This window comes from Colius striatus, chromosome Z (assembly GCF_028858725.1).
Source record: "Colius striatus isolate bColStr4 chromosome Z, bColStr4.1.hap1, whole genome shotgun sequence".
Taxonomy (NCBI): domain Eukaryota; kingdom Metazoa; phylum Chordata; class Aves; order Coliiformes; family Coliidae; genus Colius; species Colius striatus.
The window spans coordinates 22,692,701-22,707,433 of record NC_084790.1 but is presented as its reverse complement, the minus strand read 5'-3'; the positions used below and the strand labels follow the sequence as shown (position 1 = coordinate 22,707,433).

The 14,733-nt window shown below is 37.8% G+C and overlaps 1 protein-coding gene across 4 annotated transcripts in view; it reads right to left on the bottom strand.

Annotated features, from left to right (window-relative positions):
• AP3S1 (adaptor related protein complex 3 subunit sigma 1) overlaps positions 1-14,733 on the bottom strand; it is a 49,654-nt gene that overhangs the window by 14,672 nt on the left and 20,249 nt on the right. For 3 of the 4 annotated variants that reach the window (XM_062018313.1, XM_062018315.1, XM_062018314.1), the window contains exon 6: positions 8,039-8,181. In XM_062018313.1, the coding sequence (XP_061874297.1) occupies positions 8,053-8,181 (129 nt within the window). In that variant the 3' untranslated portion in view covers positions 8,039-8,052. Of the gene's footprint in view, positions 1-6,890; positions 8,182-14,733 lie in introns of those variants that run through there. The other variant, XM_062018312.1, reaches the window with a different exon arrangement.

Genomic DNA, 14,733 nt, shown 5'->3' with positions numbered 1-14,733 from the left:
TAATAAAACACTCACAATGCACTAGTAAAAACAACACAACTTTTATGTATTCACTCCAAGACCAAGAAGCTTTATAGCTCTCATTTGGACTTGTACATTTTGGCAAATACACTAGCATAACTCATGCTGATTCTCTAGCATGAATAAAATTGATTTTATTCTAGACCAGTTACGGTGTTCACAAAATAAAAATGAATGTGAGCTTGGTAATAAGATGTCGTTTATGGTGGAGAAGTCTGTGTACCTGGAGAAGGCATTCCAGAGTAGTCTGAAGATAAGATTTCTTCTATAATCTTCCCTAGTGGCTTGATAGAATCCATATTGTTTATCCAGTCAAGCAGCCCTTCCTGATTTTCTTCATCTGGCAGTCCTCCTCACCCTGTGCAGCAGTCTCCCAGTAGCACCTTGATTCTTACTCTCCCATCCCACATTTGTGAGTCATCCTTCTGGTTTTTTCTTCATAAATTTCTTCAGTAAACCTGTCCTCCTTCCCATGACTTTCTCCACAACCTGTTTTTTTCCTAAACTCTCCTCAACTCCCATTATCTCCTTGCCAAGAAACATCCTTTGATATTTTCTCCTCCCATCACAAAATTTTCTATTTCTTTTCTGTGAATCCATTAAATTAATGGATTTTGTCTAAACCTGACTCTTTCCCGTTTCCAAGCAATGAAGGTCAATGGCCCCTCATACAGAAAAACTAGTTATTGTTGCCTCTCCAGCTAAATGTGGTGTCTGCAGCTCCCCATGTGTGCTGTGAGTCAGCAAATTAGGGGATCTGCCTAAATATGAAGCTATGAACCCTAGCCGTCCATCAGACCACCTATGAAAAAATACTCCACTTATATGCCTCCCCAAAACTCTAACCCACTAAATCTTTACAAGGCAGAACAAAATCTTTACAGAATATCTGGAGGAGGGTATAGCTTTTGTTTACACTAAAACACAGAATGAATGGGGAAAAGAGAACAATTTCGTTAAGGCAATGGAAATGCATGGTGTAATAACTAACTTGAAGACAGTATAAAATCAGAATATATTTTCACTGGCCCTGTGCTCAAACTCTGTGTGCTAAACTGGTCTTTGGTCGTTAGTCATTGAAACTCCTAAACTTTCATCATAATGTTTAAATCTAAGTGGAAAACCGTTGGCAGCACATTTTTTGGCACTGGATGGTCTCTCATTTCTTTACTGTTCTCCCTAGAAATATCTCTCATTCAGCCTTCCCACTGCTGTCTAGACACAGCTCTGCTATTGCCACCCACGGTGGGGTGGGTCTGCAGACTGAAGGCACAGTAGCACATCCTCGGCCCTGATAGGGCTCTCAGCATTGTGGGGCCATCTGCAGTCCCCATCTGTATGAGAAAGGAAGGGGAAGGAAGGGCAGTTCTGTGACTGAGGCACAAGAAGCAGGCAGACACACGTGCCATGCTTTGCAGGGCTGCTCAGATGCTGCAGCTCCCTCTGCTCTCCTCACGAGTCCAGGCCTGGTGCTAATGGTGCTGCTTCCAGTTAACAGAGACACAGCCCACAGAGTCAGCCTGGGAGGGAGTGTGTGCCTGCACTCCCAAAGCTCACCTACAGCTCTTCGCATCTCTATTAACAAATGATTCCAGCCCCTTCAAATTATGGCATCTTCTCAACTTACCCAAGCCACTGCTTGGAATGTCATTGTTTAAAAATTATATGGAAAAACAGTGGGAATGGCTAGGAGAGGCTTTTGAAACTCCACAAGCGTGTCCTCCTAAGAACAGGTATGACTGCCCAATGCACATCAAATGATGAGTGGACGTTATACGCTGTTTCAGTCAAACTTGGAGAAGGACATAAGACAGCTGAGTTGCTAGATGCCTATCTAAAGTATGAAACAATCTACTGTTTTCAATACTGTTTCCCATCAGGAGACTCTGCATTGCTTGTATGTTTTTATATTTCAATTCTCAGAAATACAAATAATATCTAAAGTCTTTTTAAAAAATGAGTACTAAGCAAACTTAGTGACTTTGGATACCTTTTGGTGGACAAGAAATTTTCTCACCAGGAATCATCATCTGGGAATCTCAGACTCTCGGCACTGAAATTGTAATACACATTGAAGTAATATATCCAACCCTCCTTTCCTTTTAGCCTGTCATTTACCTCATAGGTACTACTGCTAGGAGGGGGCTGCTATGGGAAAGGGGAGGCTAGGGTACTCATCTATTGCCACTACAGAGGTTAAATATTCACCCCACCAGCAGCACTATTACCTACTTTGCATCAGAAAGCAGAAGAATGAGGTACAAATAATTTCTTGCATTCACAGAGAGTTTAAGTACTCTGTACCACTTACTGAGGGACAGAAAGTTTTCTCTTTTCTGATATTCAAGCCCATTTGCTTCCTTGTGTCTGTTACTGCTTCCTCATCACTCATGTGAGCTTCAGATAAACGTCTGTCAGAAAAACAGAACTAGTCCATGTATTTCAGAAGCAGTTTAAAACTCACTGCCTCTGTCTTTACCCAAAATAGATCTGGTTTTACAAAGTCTGGTCCATTTTCCTATGTATAACAGTTAACTTAATATTTCACAACTCTGTCACATGCTTATCTCTAGATTACAAAATAGCCTGTTTAACTCTCTCTTCTTCTACAACTTTCTTTATCCTTTGTTTTCCTTCTGGCTTTTCTTTTGGACAGCATTCTTTTTAAAGCTGTTCTGCAAACTATCAGTATCTTTTCACCCAAGGCCTCTCCTAAGTATTTCTCTCCTGGGAAACCTAAGTAAGATTTATCAGGAAGCCATCAGCAATATTTATGAAAGAATGAATTTCTACAAACCACGCAAGATGTAAAGCCCTGTTTTGTTACTACTTCCTGTAACTACTACTGTAACTTTTGTTACACCTCTTCCCTCATCCATACTGCCTTATTATTTTCTTCACGTTGGTTGGGAGAGTTCATTTCTTCAAAGTAGCTCCTATGGTGCTGCATGTTGGATTTGCAACCACACCAGCACAGACAGGAGACCCACATTCCAGCTACTGCTGAGCAGTGCTTAGGCAGCACAGGCCGTCTGTCAGGGAGCAGGCTGCAGGTGCACCAGAAGCTGTCAGCGGACACGGCTGGCACAGCTCTAGTTTGTGTTGTGCTAGAGCCTGGATGTATTTCAGTAAACTGTAGTCAAACTACAAAGACTCTACAGTGACATTAAACTACTTAAATAGGCTATAACAGATTCCTAAGAACTGAAATTTCCAGGGCCAACGGGGCTCATTTAATGGGGTGATACTTTTAACCCTTTGGAATCTATTGCACTGGTAACAGGAGGAAGAGGCTGAGCACCAACTATTTCTTACCCTGCTGCAGATTTCCTGGTTGACTCTAAATTGTAAAATGATTTGGCTGTCCATATGGGCTCTTTTTTTTCTTTTTCCTGAAGATCATCTCAGTGATAACACTTCTTGCTGGAGAGCTGCAATTCCCCTGGGCAGTGTGAAGCTACACAAAAGGCTGGAACTGCAACACCTACTGACACTTCCTCAGACTCAAATTACCCTCCGACAAGAGTCTCTCACATTAACTTTCTCCCAGCGGTTTCCTGCATCATGACTCCAGCATGCAAGTCTGTATAAGGGTTTGCCCCTAATCAACACTGATCTGATTTTGTTTTTATGCAACTAAGGAAAATCTGAAGCAGGATGCAAATGTGTGTATTAACATATTTCTATATAGCAGTATGTTCTATACATTGCGTGGGACATCACACCTTGAATGAGTCCACACCTTGCAGAGGGACGGCAGCCAGGATGAACCCTGACAGATTTTGCTGAAGGTATCTATGATGATACCTCTGCTGGAAAGACACAAAAGAATGAGAGTGAGCCAGTCAGCCTTCCCTGGTGAAGCAGACTTTGCACAGAGAGGTCGGTAGGCTTGCTTGACATGACATGTCTGAGTGTCTCTGGGAGGAACAGAACTGTTGATTTCTGTCCTAGAGTGACACAAACAACTTCTGACATCAAATAACAGAGCATCTCACTTGAGATGGCACGGCTTTTTGCATCATGAAAGATCTTTGCTGTCCTGGCATCCATTATCACAACAAATGATTGTAATGGCTATTTTGAATGCGGACTTCATTCTAGTTCTGCTTCTCTCCATGTGCTTTTGCAGGCTGCTTGGTCAAATTTGTTGGGACGGGCCTTTGGTGGAGAAGAAGCAGATGCCACTTACCATAGCAGCACTAAATGAAACAGTTGCTTAGATGCACAGAGTACTGACCATACAAGTTATCCTGCCACACACATGGGTCATGCACGTACCCTGCAAACACCTGAAGCTGTGAAACTCAACTTCTGTCCAACAGCAATTCCACTGGCTGAGTGCTAAAAATCATTATCAGAAGAGAGTCCCTGGATGGGACTGTGAAAGCCCAAAGTAAACAGGGAGACGGTACACTCATCCATCCGAACAGCTCACAGTCAGTTACAGGCCAGCTTTTAACTACAGATCACGTACATGTTTATAGTGCTATACCGAGATAATTAAGGGGGGAATTTGCTCCACTCCTGGTGCAGTCCTGTTGGCTGGCCAGATTGCATAGCCAGCCCAGACCTGGCGCCTGTGTGTGCTGGCAAGTGTCAGAAGAGCCAAAATGGGCAGGAAAGCAGTAGAATATGGCACTGTCAGTGTGCCTTGGGGACAGATGACAGACCAACTCAAATGCCTCTCGTGCTGCAGACACAGGCATACTTGGTCTGCACAAAGAAAAGGTGTCTAGACCTCCAGTTCCTCCCTGGTCACACCACACTGTCCTGGCACTCACCACATACCACACGGCCAAATGTGGCTGCCAAGCTGACACTGCGGAGTGACAACCTTCACACTTTTACCCATAGAACACAGGTAATGACATTGCTGAGCTCACTGAGCATTCTGGGGTAAATGTTGAACAAAAAAAAAATGTAAAGACAGATCATTTCCTTAAATGAAGACAGGAAGAGAGATTTGCATTTTGTGCTGATAATCATAAAAGTAAGAAAGACTTTTTTTTTTCCAAATTAACTGTTTACTTTTGGTTAGTCTTGGCAGTACTTGTCTCCTTTCTTTGTTCCTAGTAAAATTATGAATACTCTGTGCAGAAGTTGAGAAACATATTTTGTGCAAGACTTAGGGTCTGTTTTTCTTCAACGGTTTTAAGCAAATTATTTGTGACATTTAAATTTCCAGTTCCTTCGGTATTTTATGCCCCACATACTATAATTCAGTACCAAGAAGCTTTATGAGGTAACCCTTCAAACATTAGCAAGTTCCCCATCAGCTGCCAGCATAGGTCTAAGTAAAACTCAGGATTGATTTCTGCATTGATTGGAATGTAATACTAGAAAGAAAAGGTCAAATGTGTTTACAGGAAGGCAGCACCAATTTGAGTTTCTGGCTTGAACATGCTTCTCCCTTGCAACGCGGGACACTTTCCTCCACCCATTCCTGTCAAGCAGAACAAATCAGGGTGGCAACATCTGTTCAAGAGGAGGAATTCTGTATACACTTCTAATGCTGTAAAATACTTCTTCCTCCCAAAATACATTCAAAACAGTGCTTCACTAAAGGGCAGAGTACCTGTACTGACCGTTGTCAATACGGCAGACAGCATTCTCGGCTGATTCCAACATGAGATATTTATCTTTTTAATAAACAAAAGAGTAAAGTGATTTGTTTCAGCAGTGCTCATTGCCCCTACCCCAGCGGTAAAACGATCTGCTTTGTTTCAAGTCTGTGGGGGTAGCTGGGAATGCCCACTCACTCTGTGCAACTTTTATCTTTCCGCTCCTTCTCCATTTGTTTGAAAGAATCTGTCTTGCAAGAAGGAAGAAAATCGTGTCTGCTCCACATGAGCAAAAGCTTTGCAAAAAAGAAGTCTTCAGAGAAAGCCTTTGGCTTCTGAAACAACCTGACAAGGAATCTCTACCCTAAAAAATAATTTCTCTCTCAAAGACAAAAAAAACCAAAAAAAAAAAAAGGACTTGCCACGACTAGCAGTTGCTCCCATGGACTTGATCTTCTCCACAGTACTTAAGTTTCACAACAAATATCTCTGAATTTGAAAGGCGTAAATCATCATGAGAGAGGCAGCCACAAATTGGTGACATGCAATCTGAGCAGCCACTACACCCTGCATCTCCAGAATACAAGAAAATGTGTAAAATACTTACCTTGTGAAACACTGAGAAAGGTAACCACTGTGATACAGTGACTGTCTGGAAAGAGAACCTAATGTAGGAAACCAACACAGGAGGTGTTGTCTCAGATACCTTAGATGCTCTGCTTTGGGGAGGAGGGGTGGCGGGGGAAGAAGATGCACATTTCATTCTCTCAGTTTCTTCCGTGAAAAAGAGGCAGTTTTCTACATGACGCTTCCTGAAGCCTTAAACCAAGAAAGCTAATTTGGAAGAACATATAGTCTTTTCAAGAGGTATGGAGAGAACAATTCTGTATTCAAAAGCATTTATAAAATAGTGTTACCTGTTGTTTACTAAATGTGATACAAATAATACACAGGAAGTTTCTCTCCCTGCCCTCCCCCAAGAAATACATTAAAATTCCTTAGATTGTATCAGATTTTCTATTTCCAAAGTAATTTCTCTTTCTCTTTTTTTTTGTCTCTCAAATGCTCTCAAAAGGCATCAGTGACAGTTATTATGGATCAAACAGAGAATGTGACGTTTTTCCTACAGGGTATGTCTTAATATTCAACTTAAAGGAAAGAAATGCTTGGTTTACATGAAATCTAAGTTTCTGAAGTAATTCAGACTAGTCCTGAAATGTGTTTTTCTTGACACAATACTATTGTATTTCATATCTAGAATTAACACTTTTTTTGAGAAGAAAATTTTTACAAGAGTTCTTAAATATCTCAATGATATTTTTATTATTCATTTAAACAGACTCGTACATCACACAGAGCTTAAAAGCATGGTTATAAAAAACAATCACTATCCCCCTTTGTTGTTATTTAAATCACAGAAGAGTTTTAGAGTTGAGCAACTTACACAGAGGTGACAGCAGATTTTCTGAGGTCTCGATGATACGAGGTATCTCACAAATCTAATTCTCAAAGTAGAGAATCACAAATGTCACCAGGTACAGAGGTTCTATTATTCTAATTTATCTCTCTCTCCAGAGTGCTCTTCTTTATCACATTACTTGGTAACACTCACATTTACAGTTTTGAGCTGGCCAATCTCCTCAGCCCATTCTGTACATACAATGCACGCAGCAACTAGAGACTCTTTTTCCCAAAACAAGGTCAGACCATCAGGGAAAGTCTATCAGATTGTGTAAGTATCTTCTCAACATCTATATGTAAACAGAAGTCATTGGATCTTCAGTAAAGGCAGTTTTTCCTTCAGAGTAATAATGAACAGCTTTTGTGAAAAATGTAAAGAGCCAACGTGTTCAGCACAATACCCCTACATAATTCCTTCAGAGATTAAACTACAACATCAATGCTTGCTACAACAGTACCTATATATAGTTAACTGGTTCCATGAACAGGAAATAACATGATTTATTGCAAAGAATAGATTTCAGACAAACATGTATTTAGAGGTCCAGTTTGTTATGATTTTCTTTCAACAAAACAAGAGTTTAATGTTTTCATGCAACAGTTGCATTTACATCTTAAATAATCATGTCAAACAGCAGGAGTAGTTAAGGAATGCACTAGTTATAGACCTTAGTGAATATACAAAAAAACTCAGCATTATAGGTTATATAAAGTAAAGAACATCTTAAATACTTTCCCAAAATACTGCAGCAGCTGAGACACAGTGATATGCCTGACAAGGCATAGGAATGTAATTTAGAAATCACATGGGAACTACCCATTTCCTTTAATTTCACAAACAAGACAAAAGCAATATTCAAATCCACACATCAATTTTTCAAATTATGTCTATACAGTACCACGAGCTTTATCCAAGTTGTAAAAGTTAGACACATCATGTATTTAGTAAACAATTATGCAGTAAATCTGTTACACTTCTTCCTTGGTTTTACCTGGAATAGCCATGTTATTTAAAAGCAGGCAGGTTTGGCACTTTTATACTGATGTCACCAATATTAATATTTCTTGGGATCTCTGGCAGATTCATATTCTTTACAGCTGAAACAGCCCGGGCTGGAGCTCCTGCTAAACCAGCCTGTGTATAAAGTGAGGAAAAACGCAAGTCAGGTAAAGCTGGTCACAAGAAGATTCACTAGCAATATACATGGACAACTAACTTCTCTAAGTATTTCCATGGTTACACATTCAGAAAGACCAGATGGTAAGTGTGTTTGGAATGAAATGGGTTATTTGAAAATATTAAACCAGAAAGAGAAAACAGTTCACACATACCTTTTTACATGGTAAAACATGTAATGTCAACTTGATGGAAAAGTATGGAGGGAGGAATAGGAGGCTTATCCAAGCATGTGTAATGTGGAGGTTATAGAACACACAACTCTGAGGTATTTGAAGACCAATATGCTGTCTTTGTCTCTTACCTATTCTAAAAGTTCACATGGTTCACAGTTGACTAATGTTGGTTACAGCCTCAGAATATGTAACCTCAAAGTAACAAGCTACCAAATGTCAGCTGAATCATATTACTTATCTAAATGAATATATATAAGGTATTTCAAGGTGGCTTAGCCTAAAATGAAAAGGAGAAACGCCTTGCATTTGTGAGTGATAAAGACCATGCAGAGAGATCAGTTCTATAGTTCTACTCTCTAATCTGTTGTCCCACGGTATCTAACTTATATGCAACTTATCTGGAACATTGCATAAGAACTTGGTCATACCAAATAAAGCACTGAAGTACCTAGTTTGTATTAAAACCCTCTACTGTATGCAGCCCCTTCATTTAAAGAGAGAACCTTTCTGCATAAATGCACAAGTTTCACAACACAGAAGTAGGCCTGTTACTGACTTCCATTCAGTTATCCCTTTCAGATAAAATAACTGCCCCGTTAAACACTAGGGTCTGTTACTGAAATGCTAACAAATACAACTTATAGCTCAGAGGTCTGAAGACATACAGAAAATGATTTGAAGAACATCTCTTCAAAAGCTTGTTCTTTGAAGGACTACTTTAAAAAGGTAATTGTTACTGTATGGGATGTTGTGTAGAAAAGTTACTATTCATTTTAAGTATGGCAATGTTTCTCTTGAAAGTTCTGATTCTCTACAAGTACTCTGAATTAGCTGCATGGTTTTACTTCAGGCTTGCCACAAAAGCATGGAAGTCATTCCTGTTCTTGGAAAAAAAAAGAAAAGCCTGGAGGATTTGAGAAACATAACTTTTACTTACAGAAAGAGAAATTAGATTCCAAATTCTGTGAATATGTAAAAAAACACCCCAACTTTTGATATTTTAAAAGTAGGATTTAAAGTATTAAAAAAAGAATAGGAACCACAGAGTGATTTTCAGAACTACTACAGTTTTAGACTCTGGCATCCTGCAGGCCCAGGAAAAAGGAACAATCCACATCAAACAAAGTAACAAGCTAAGAACTGGTTAAATAAGACTAAATCTGTATAAATGGACTGTCTTTCATTGTATCAGTGTCAAAGACTGAAGAAACCAGTGCATCTGCAGATAAAAAAATTCTGAGTAAGAAACACAGCAAAGCAAAAGAAGAAAAACATCTGGGAAAGTTTGTGTCATTCGATTACTAAACACTCTTGGCAGGTGACTGTGACTCGAAGTATAACCTTTTCAGATTGTTGATTTTCACTTAAACTCATTGCAGTTATGAAAGATAATTACTGAGGAGCACACCTGACTGCTGTGGTGTTCACCTGCCCTACTGCACAAAATGCACGATGCCCCATATACTCCTCAGATAACAACTATATATTTTGAAAGCTGTCCAAAAAAACTATTTGTTTACTTTAACTAGTCTTCCAATAAATAAATGCGAGGTCAAATTAACATAATATTTGCACTTAGTGTCCTAGCTCCTATTCTCCTCCTTCCCTTCGAAAACGTAACCTATAATCAAAATAAAACCGATTACAGTTTCCAATCTTGAACTAACTCTTTCATATCATGTGGAAAGGCTAAAGTATCACAAATCCCTAGATTTTAGTCGCAGGAGGATTCCCAGTACCAGGAACAGAGATCAGAAGCTGTAAGTCATCTCTTATACCCCCGGCCAAACATTTATCTATGATACATGCTGAAGATGGGAAAAGCATGTGGGGGAGTAGTGGACAAAGCTCAGATCATCTTATCAGTTCTCAGAAGTACAGACTGACTAAAACTAAAAGGGTGTAAAAAACTATTTTCAAAGCCTCCTTTTTCTTAGTTTCCCTTAACATCACCAAGTATAGCAGGTTATTCACTTCAGAGGCTGCTTCAATTGTAGTAATTTCAGGAAGGGGAAAATCTGAACCTAAAGTAGTATTAAACAAGTGCAAGTATCCAAAATCTGCCTCTCTCAATGTGCAATATCCTAAATGAGCCATATTAGCAATTTCTTGCTATTTATTAAAAAAAATCCCCAAAAAACAGTGCAGAAGAGGTGAAGCTGCTCAGCACTGTTCTTCTTTATTTGAGGACATGGAGATACTAATTTATTCTATCCTTTAAATTTTATATTTAGTTACTGGAGAAAAATTCTTTAAGCAAAACCAAAAGTGGGACAATGTAAACTGTTTTCCATAGAAAAGATGAAAATACTAAGAAAACAGTAACAAAAGCAATGAATTATACAGTTTGCAACTGAAACAATGGGAAACCAGAAAAATATAGTAAGTGATGGACATGGTCCACACAAACAGGCATGGCTGGCAATTCAAAAGAGAGATGCCTTCTAGGTGGCTAGGATGGAGATTCCTTACCCTGATTTAATGAGAGCTAATTATTTTTAATGGACAAATACAAGTTTTAGTATAACTGGTCATTATTTTTACCTACCTGCAGCTATCCTCTTTACACAGACTTACAGTCCCTGCCTCCCGCCCCAATGGCAGAGGATACAATGGAGACATAATTGAGAATTATTTAAAATATCACAATTGACATGACCATTGCCCTTCCACCCCCCTACACAGTCATGACCTCCAACAGTCACATTTCATGAGAACCACTCTGGGTAAGGCTCATGGAACATCCCTGACAAAAGCACTAAGAATTTCAAATTAATTTTTTTTTTTGGCCTGCAAGATTGTCTTTCACTATCATATGCTGAAGTAAAGATTTTTAAACTATTACGCTCTCTTCTCCTGTAATTCTCTGTATTAAGAGGGTTTGTAATTCAATTTATTATAATATGCATAGCAGAACACTACTTATCACAGTTAATTTCAACCCTACCAAGCACAACACAGTCATATAGTATTTCAAAGACAGAGCAAAAGGTTCATAACATCTAACAGACAGAATCAAAAGTACTTAAACTCCCAAACTGTATTAACTTATACACTACTTCAAATGCTATTATATCCAAATGCATTAGCAACCCTTTTTAGCATGTCAAATGGTGAACTAGTACACAGTCCTTCCGTTTATCATTTCTTTTCCAGAAAGTGAACTGTAGTTACAAATACAAAAATAATTCCGTCTGAGAATGCTTTTAAGGAGCTCTACAGAGGTACTTGATTAAAAGACCCATCACTGTAACACTGAAATGGTTAAGTTTCAACTGCCTTTTTTATCAAATAATTCAACAAGTTGGTGAGGTGCAAAGAAAAAACTGCTTCGCTTCAAAACAAAACCAAAACACATAGCAAGCTTTAAACATACAGAGAACGATGGATTGTCTATCACAGTAAGCAAATGACTTCAGCAAGTGGAAGTGAAACTTCTTAAGACACATTAACAAAATTTAAAAAATACAGTAGGAATTGCATACAGCTGGTATTATTAAGCCAATACATCCCATTCTTGCCACAGCTGCTTTGTGTTCCCAATTTCATTTGTTATTGAAGGTTGCACTTCAACACAGAAATGCTGTGTATCAAGTTTAGGCTCACCTACTACAAAAAAACGCTTGTAAACATGTTCATACACTTTGAGAGTCAAAGAGCAATGCCACAGATGCTAAATAATAATGCTATTCTAAAGATTGAAATAATAGAACTTCTCTTCTACTGGTCCTAGACTATTAAGTGAGAAATATAAGCTGTCCTAAGTTTACTCAGATCATTACTTATCATTGTAGGATTCATTCTTACCATCATCCTTTCTCCTAATGCCTCACTGATAACTTTATATGAAAGTGATCCCAGAAATTCAGATCATTTGGAGGAAGTATTGCACTTCACAGATGTAGTTAATATGCATACGTAGATAGAAAAAAAAAAAAACACCCTACTATCCTGTACAGCTCTACACAGATCTAGCTATCACCAAAATAAACATATAAAATATACGGCCTACTGGAAAACAAAATAATGAAGACTAACACTTTGCAAAATAAGCCACCCTTTTCCAGATGTTTTGGAGGTGCTAGGGCCTCTCTCCTTCTGGTGTTTCAAACCAGAACAAGTATGGCTTCAAAGCAGCAGGGTTATGAAATCATGAAAGGATGCAATACATAATATAAAGGAATGACCATGTCCCCTGCTTATGAAGTTAAATAAATGAACATAATTAGAGAAAAAACAAAATGAAGTCTGCAAGTATATCAAAATGGGGCCAAACAGATAAGAAGACTTAAGACATAACTCTTAGAAATTTTAAGCACTTGAATCACAAAGAGAGTAATGGATGGGAATGATTAATAATTTGTTTGGTTTTCATTGCCAGACCCAAAAATAAAAACAGAGTACGTTGGAGCAGAACAGAGAAAAAGAAAAGTAGCTTTGCATAAATAAATTTTTAAAAAATTAAAAAAAAAATCAAGCTTCCTAGTGTTACAATGAAATACAGATTATATGTTACAAGTGTTGACATATTAAGCAGAGGAAGGTCATTTGCTTGATTTTATTCATGTGATATAGCACACTTCAAACTTAGGTAAAATGTTTCATACTACCCAAAAATATTTTTAGTTAATGCTTTACAAATTAGAGGTACTAAATCCAATTACAGAATTATGCCTGTTAAATCTTAAAAGGTATTACACTACTTTATTGTAGAAAGTAAAGAGAAAAGTTATTGATGAATGAAATGAACTTCATCTGCTTAAGATTCCAGCTATTTAAAATACTTATAGTTTGAATACACAGATACTTAGAATTAGTGGAAATGAATTTTGAAGTATTCAAATTAACACTGACTGACATTCAAAGTGTTGAGCTGAACTAAACATTTTAAACTGCAAATGTCAGGGAGAGAATGACCATAAACTGAACTTTAAACCTATATTTTCTTCTGCCTTTTTCAGCTTTTTGTTAATATCACGATCAGTCACTGCATCTACCACGATATCTTGCAGCAAAATCCAGTGATTCAGCTTGCAAGGACAGTTGAAGTCAGCATCTACATCTGAAGTTGAGTACATGCTGACAGTTTCTCATTTACGTTTTGTATATTTAATGTTGAAAGATAGATCAACTTTGGCATTTCTACATCATCTTTACAAACTGCACCAATTATTTTATTTTGTATGTAACAAAGCTACTTGAGTTTGTTCATTGGTTTTGGTCATTGGGGATTTTTTAACATTTTGTTCACCTGAAACTCATTATGAAACTTCTCTTTGCAAGCTCTTTGTTTTCATTTGGCAATACTAAACGGTGAAGCAAGAGTTCACATTACCTGTCTTAGATTATCGTGCACAAAATTCTTCCAATAAGGAAGTTAGCTCCATTACATCATCACATTTTGTTATCTGTGTGTTCAATTTTTATTCAGATTAATTTTGCAAGTTTTTCTGTTAATATTCATAAAAGTTCATGTTACTTTGTTTCTTAAAGAATGATAGAAAGAAAAGTTAAATTCTAAAATGCAAGAAGAGAAATAAAATAAAAAATACAATGTCAATGGAAAGCTAGTAAAATACACTATAGCCAATAAAAAGATGAGGGAACTACAAGAAGAAACTAGCACAAAAAGTAGGCTACAAGGACTAGTATGGGTATATTTACACATAATTTTTGAGTCTGGCCTACATAATTTATTGCCTTTGACATCATTTTGCTTTCCCTTTTTGTTAAAAGTACATTTTTTCTAAAAGTCAGCAATACCTTTGTCTACCTGTCCTGTCTGGGAGACTGAAAGATAAAGGTCTGTAAGAGAGAAGAATGGAAAGAGCTAGAGAAGATCAAGAGGTTCAGAAAAAAAATGAGGTCCAACTTAAAAAGTCTAAATCACACGCAGTTGAACACTCCAAATAGAGAAGAGGTAGCCCACCTTTACCTACAATACTTCCAGAGGCTCTGGATAAAATCCCAATGACCCCTCTCCCAAAAATTCCCTCCCTTTATCACAGTGATATTTTTATTTTAGGAGGATTGACCAGAAATCCATTTCACAGATAAACACTAAACTGAAAGGTAGAGCAATGCATTTAGAACATTTCTCAGAGTAGAATTTTTTTTGCAGTCGATCCAAGCAATGTAAGAGCTGAATCAGAAATCAAAGCTAGAGACTTCTTCATACTGTTTTAAATAATCTCTGTTGAAAGCATTAACAGATTCTTCAAGTTGAAAAAGATCTTCCTCAAATATTTCTGAATTTAATAAATATGTTTTATCTTCACTAAATTCTAACTGGAAGCCTGCTTAGAAACCTAATATGCAACTAAACAAATACTTG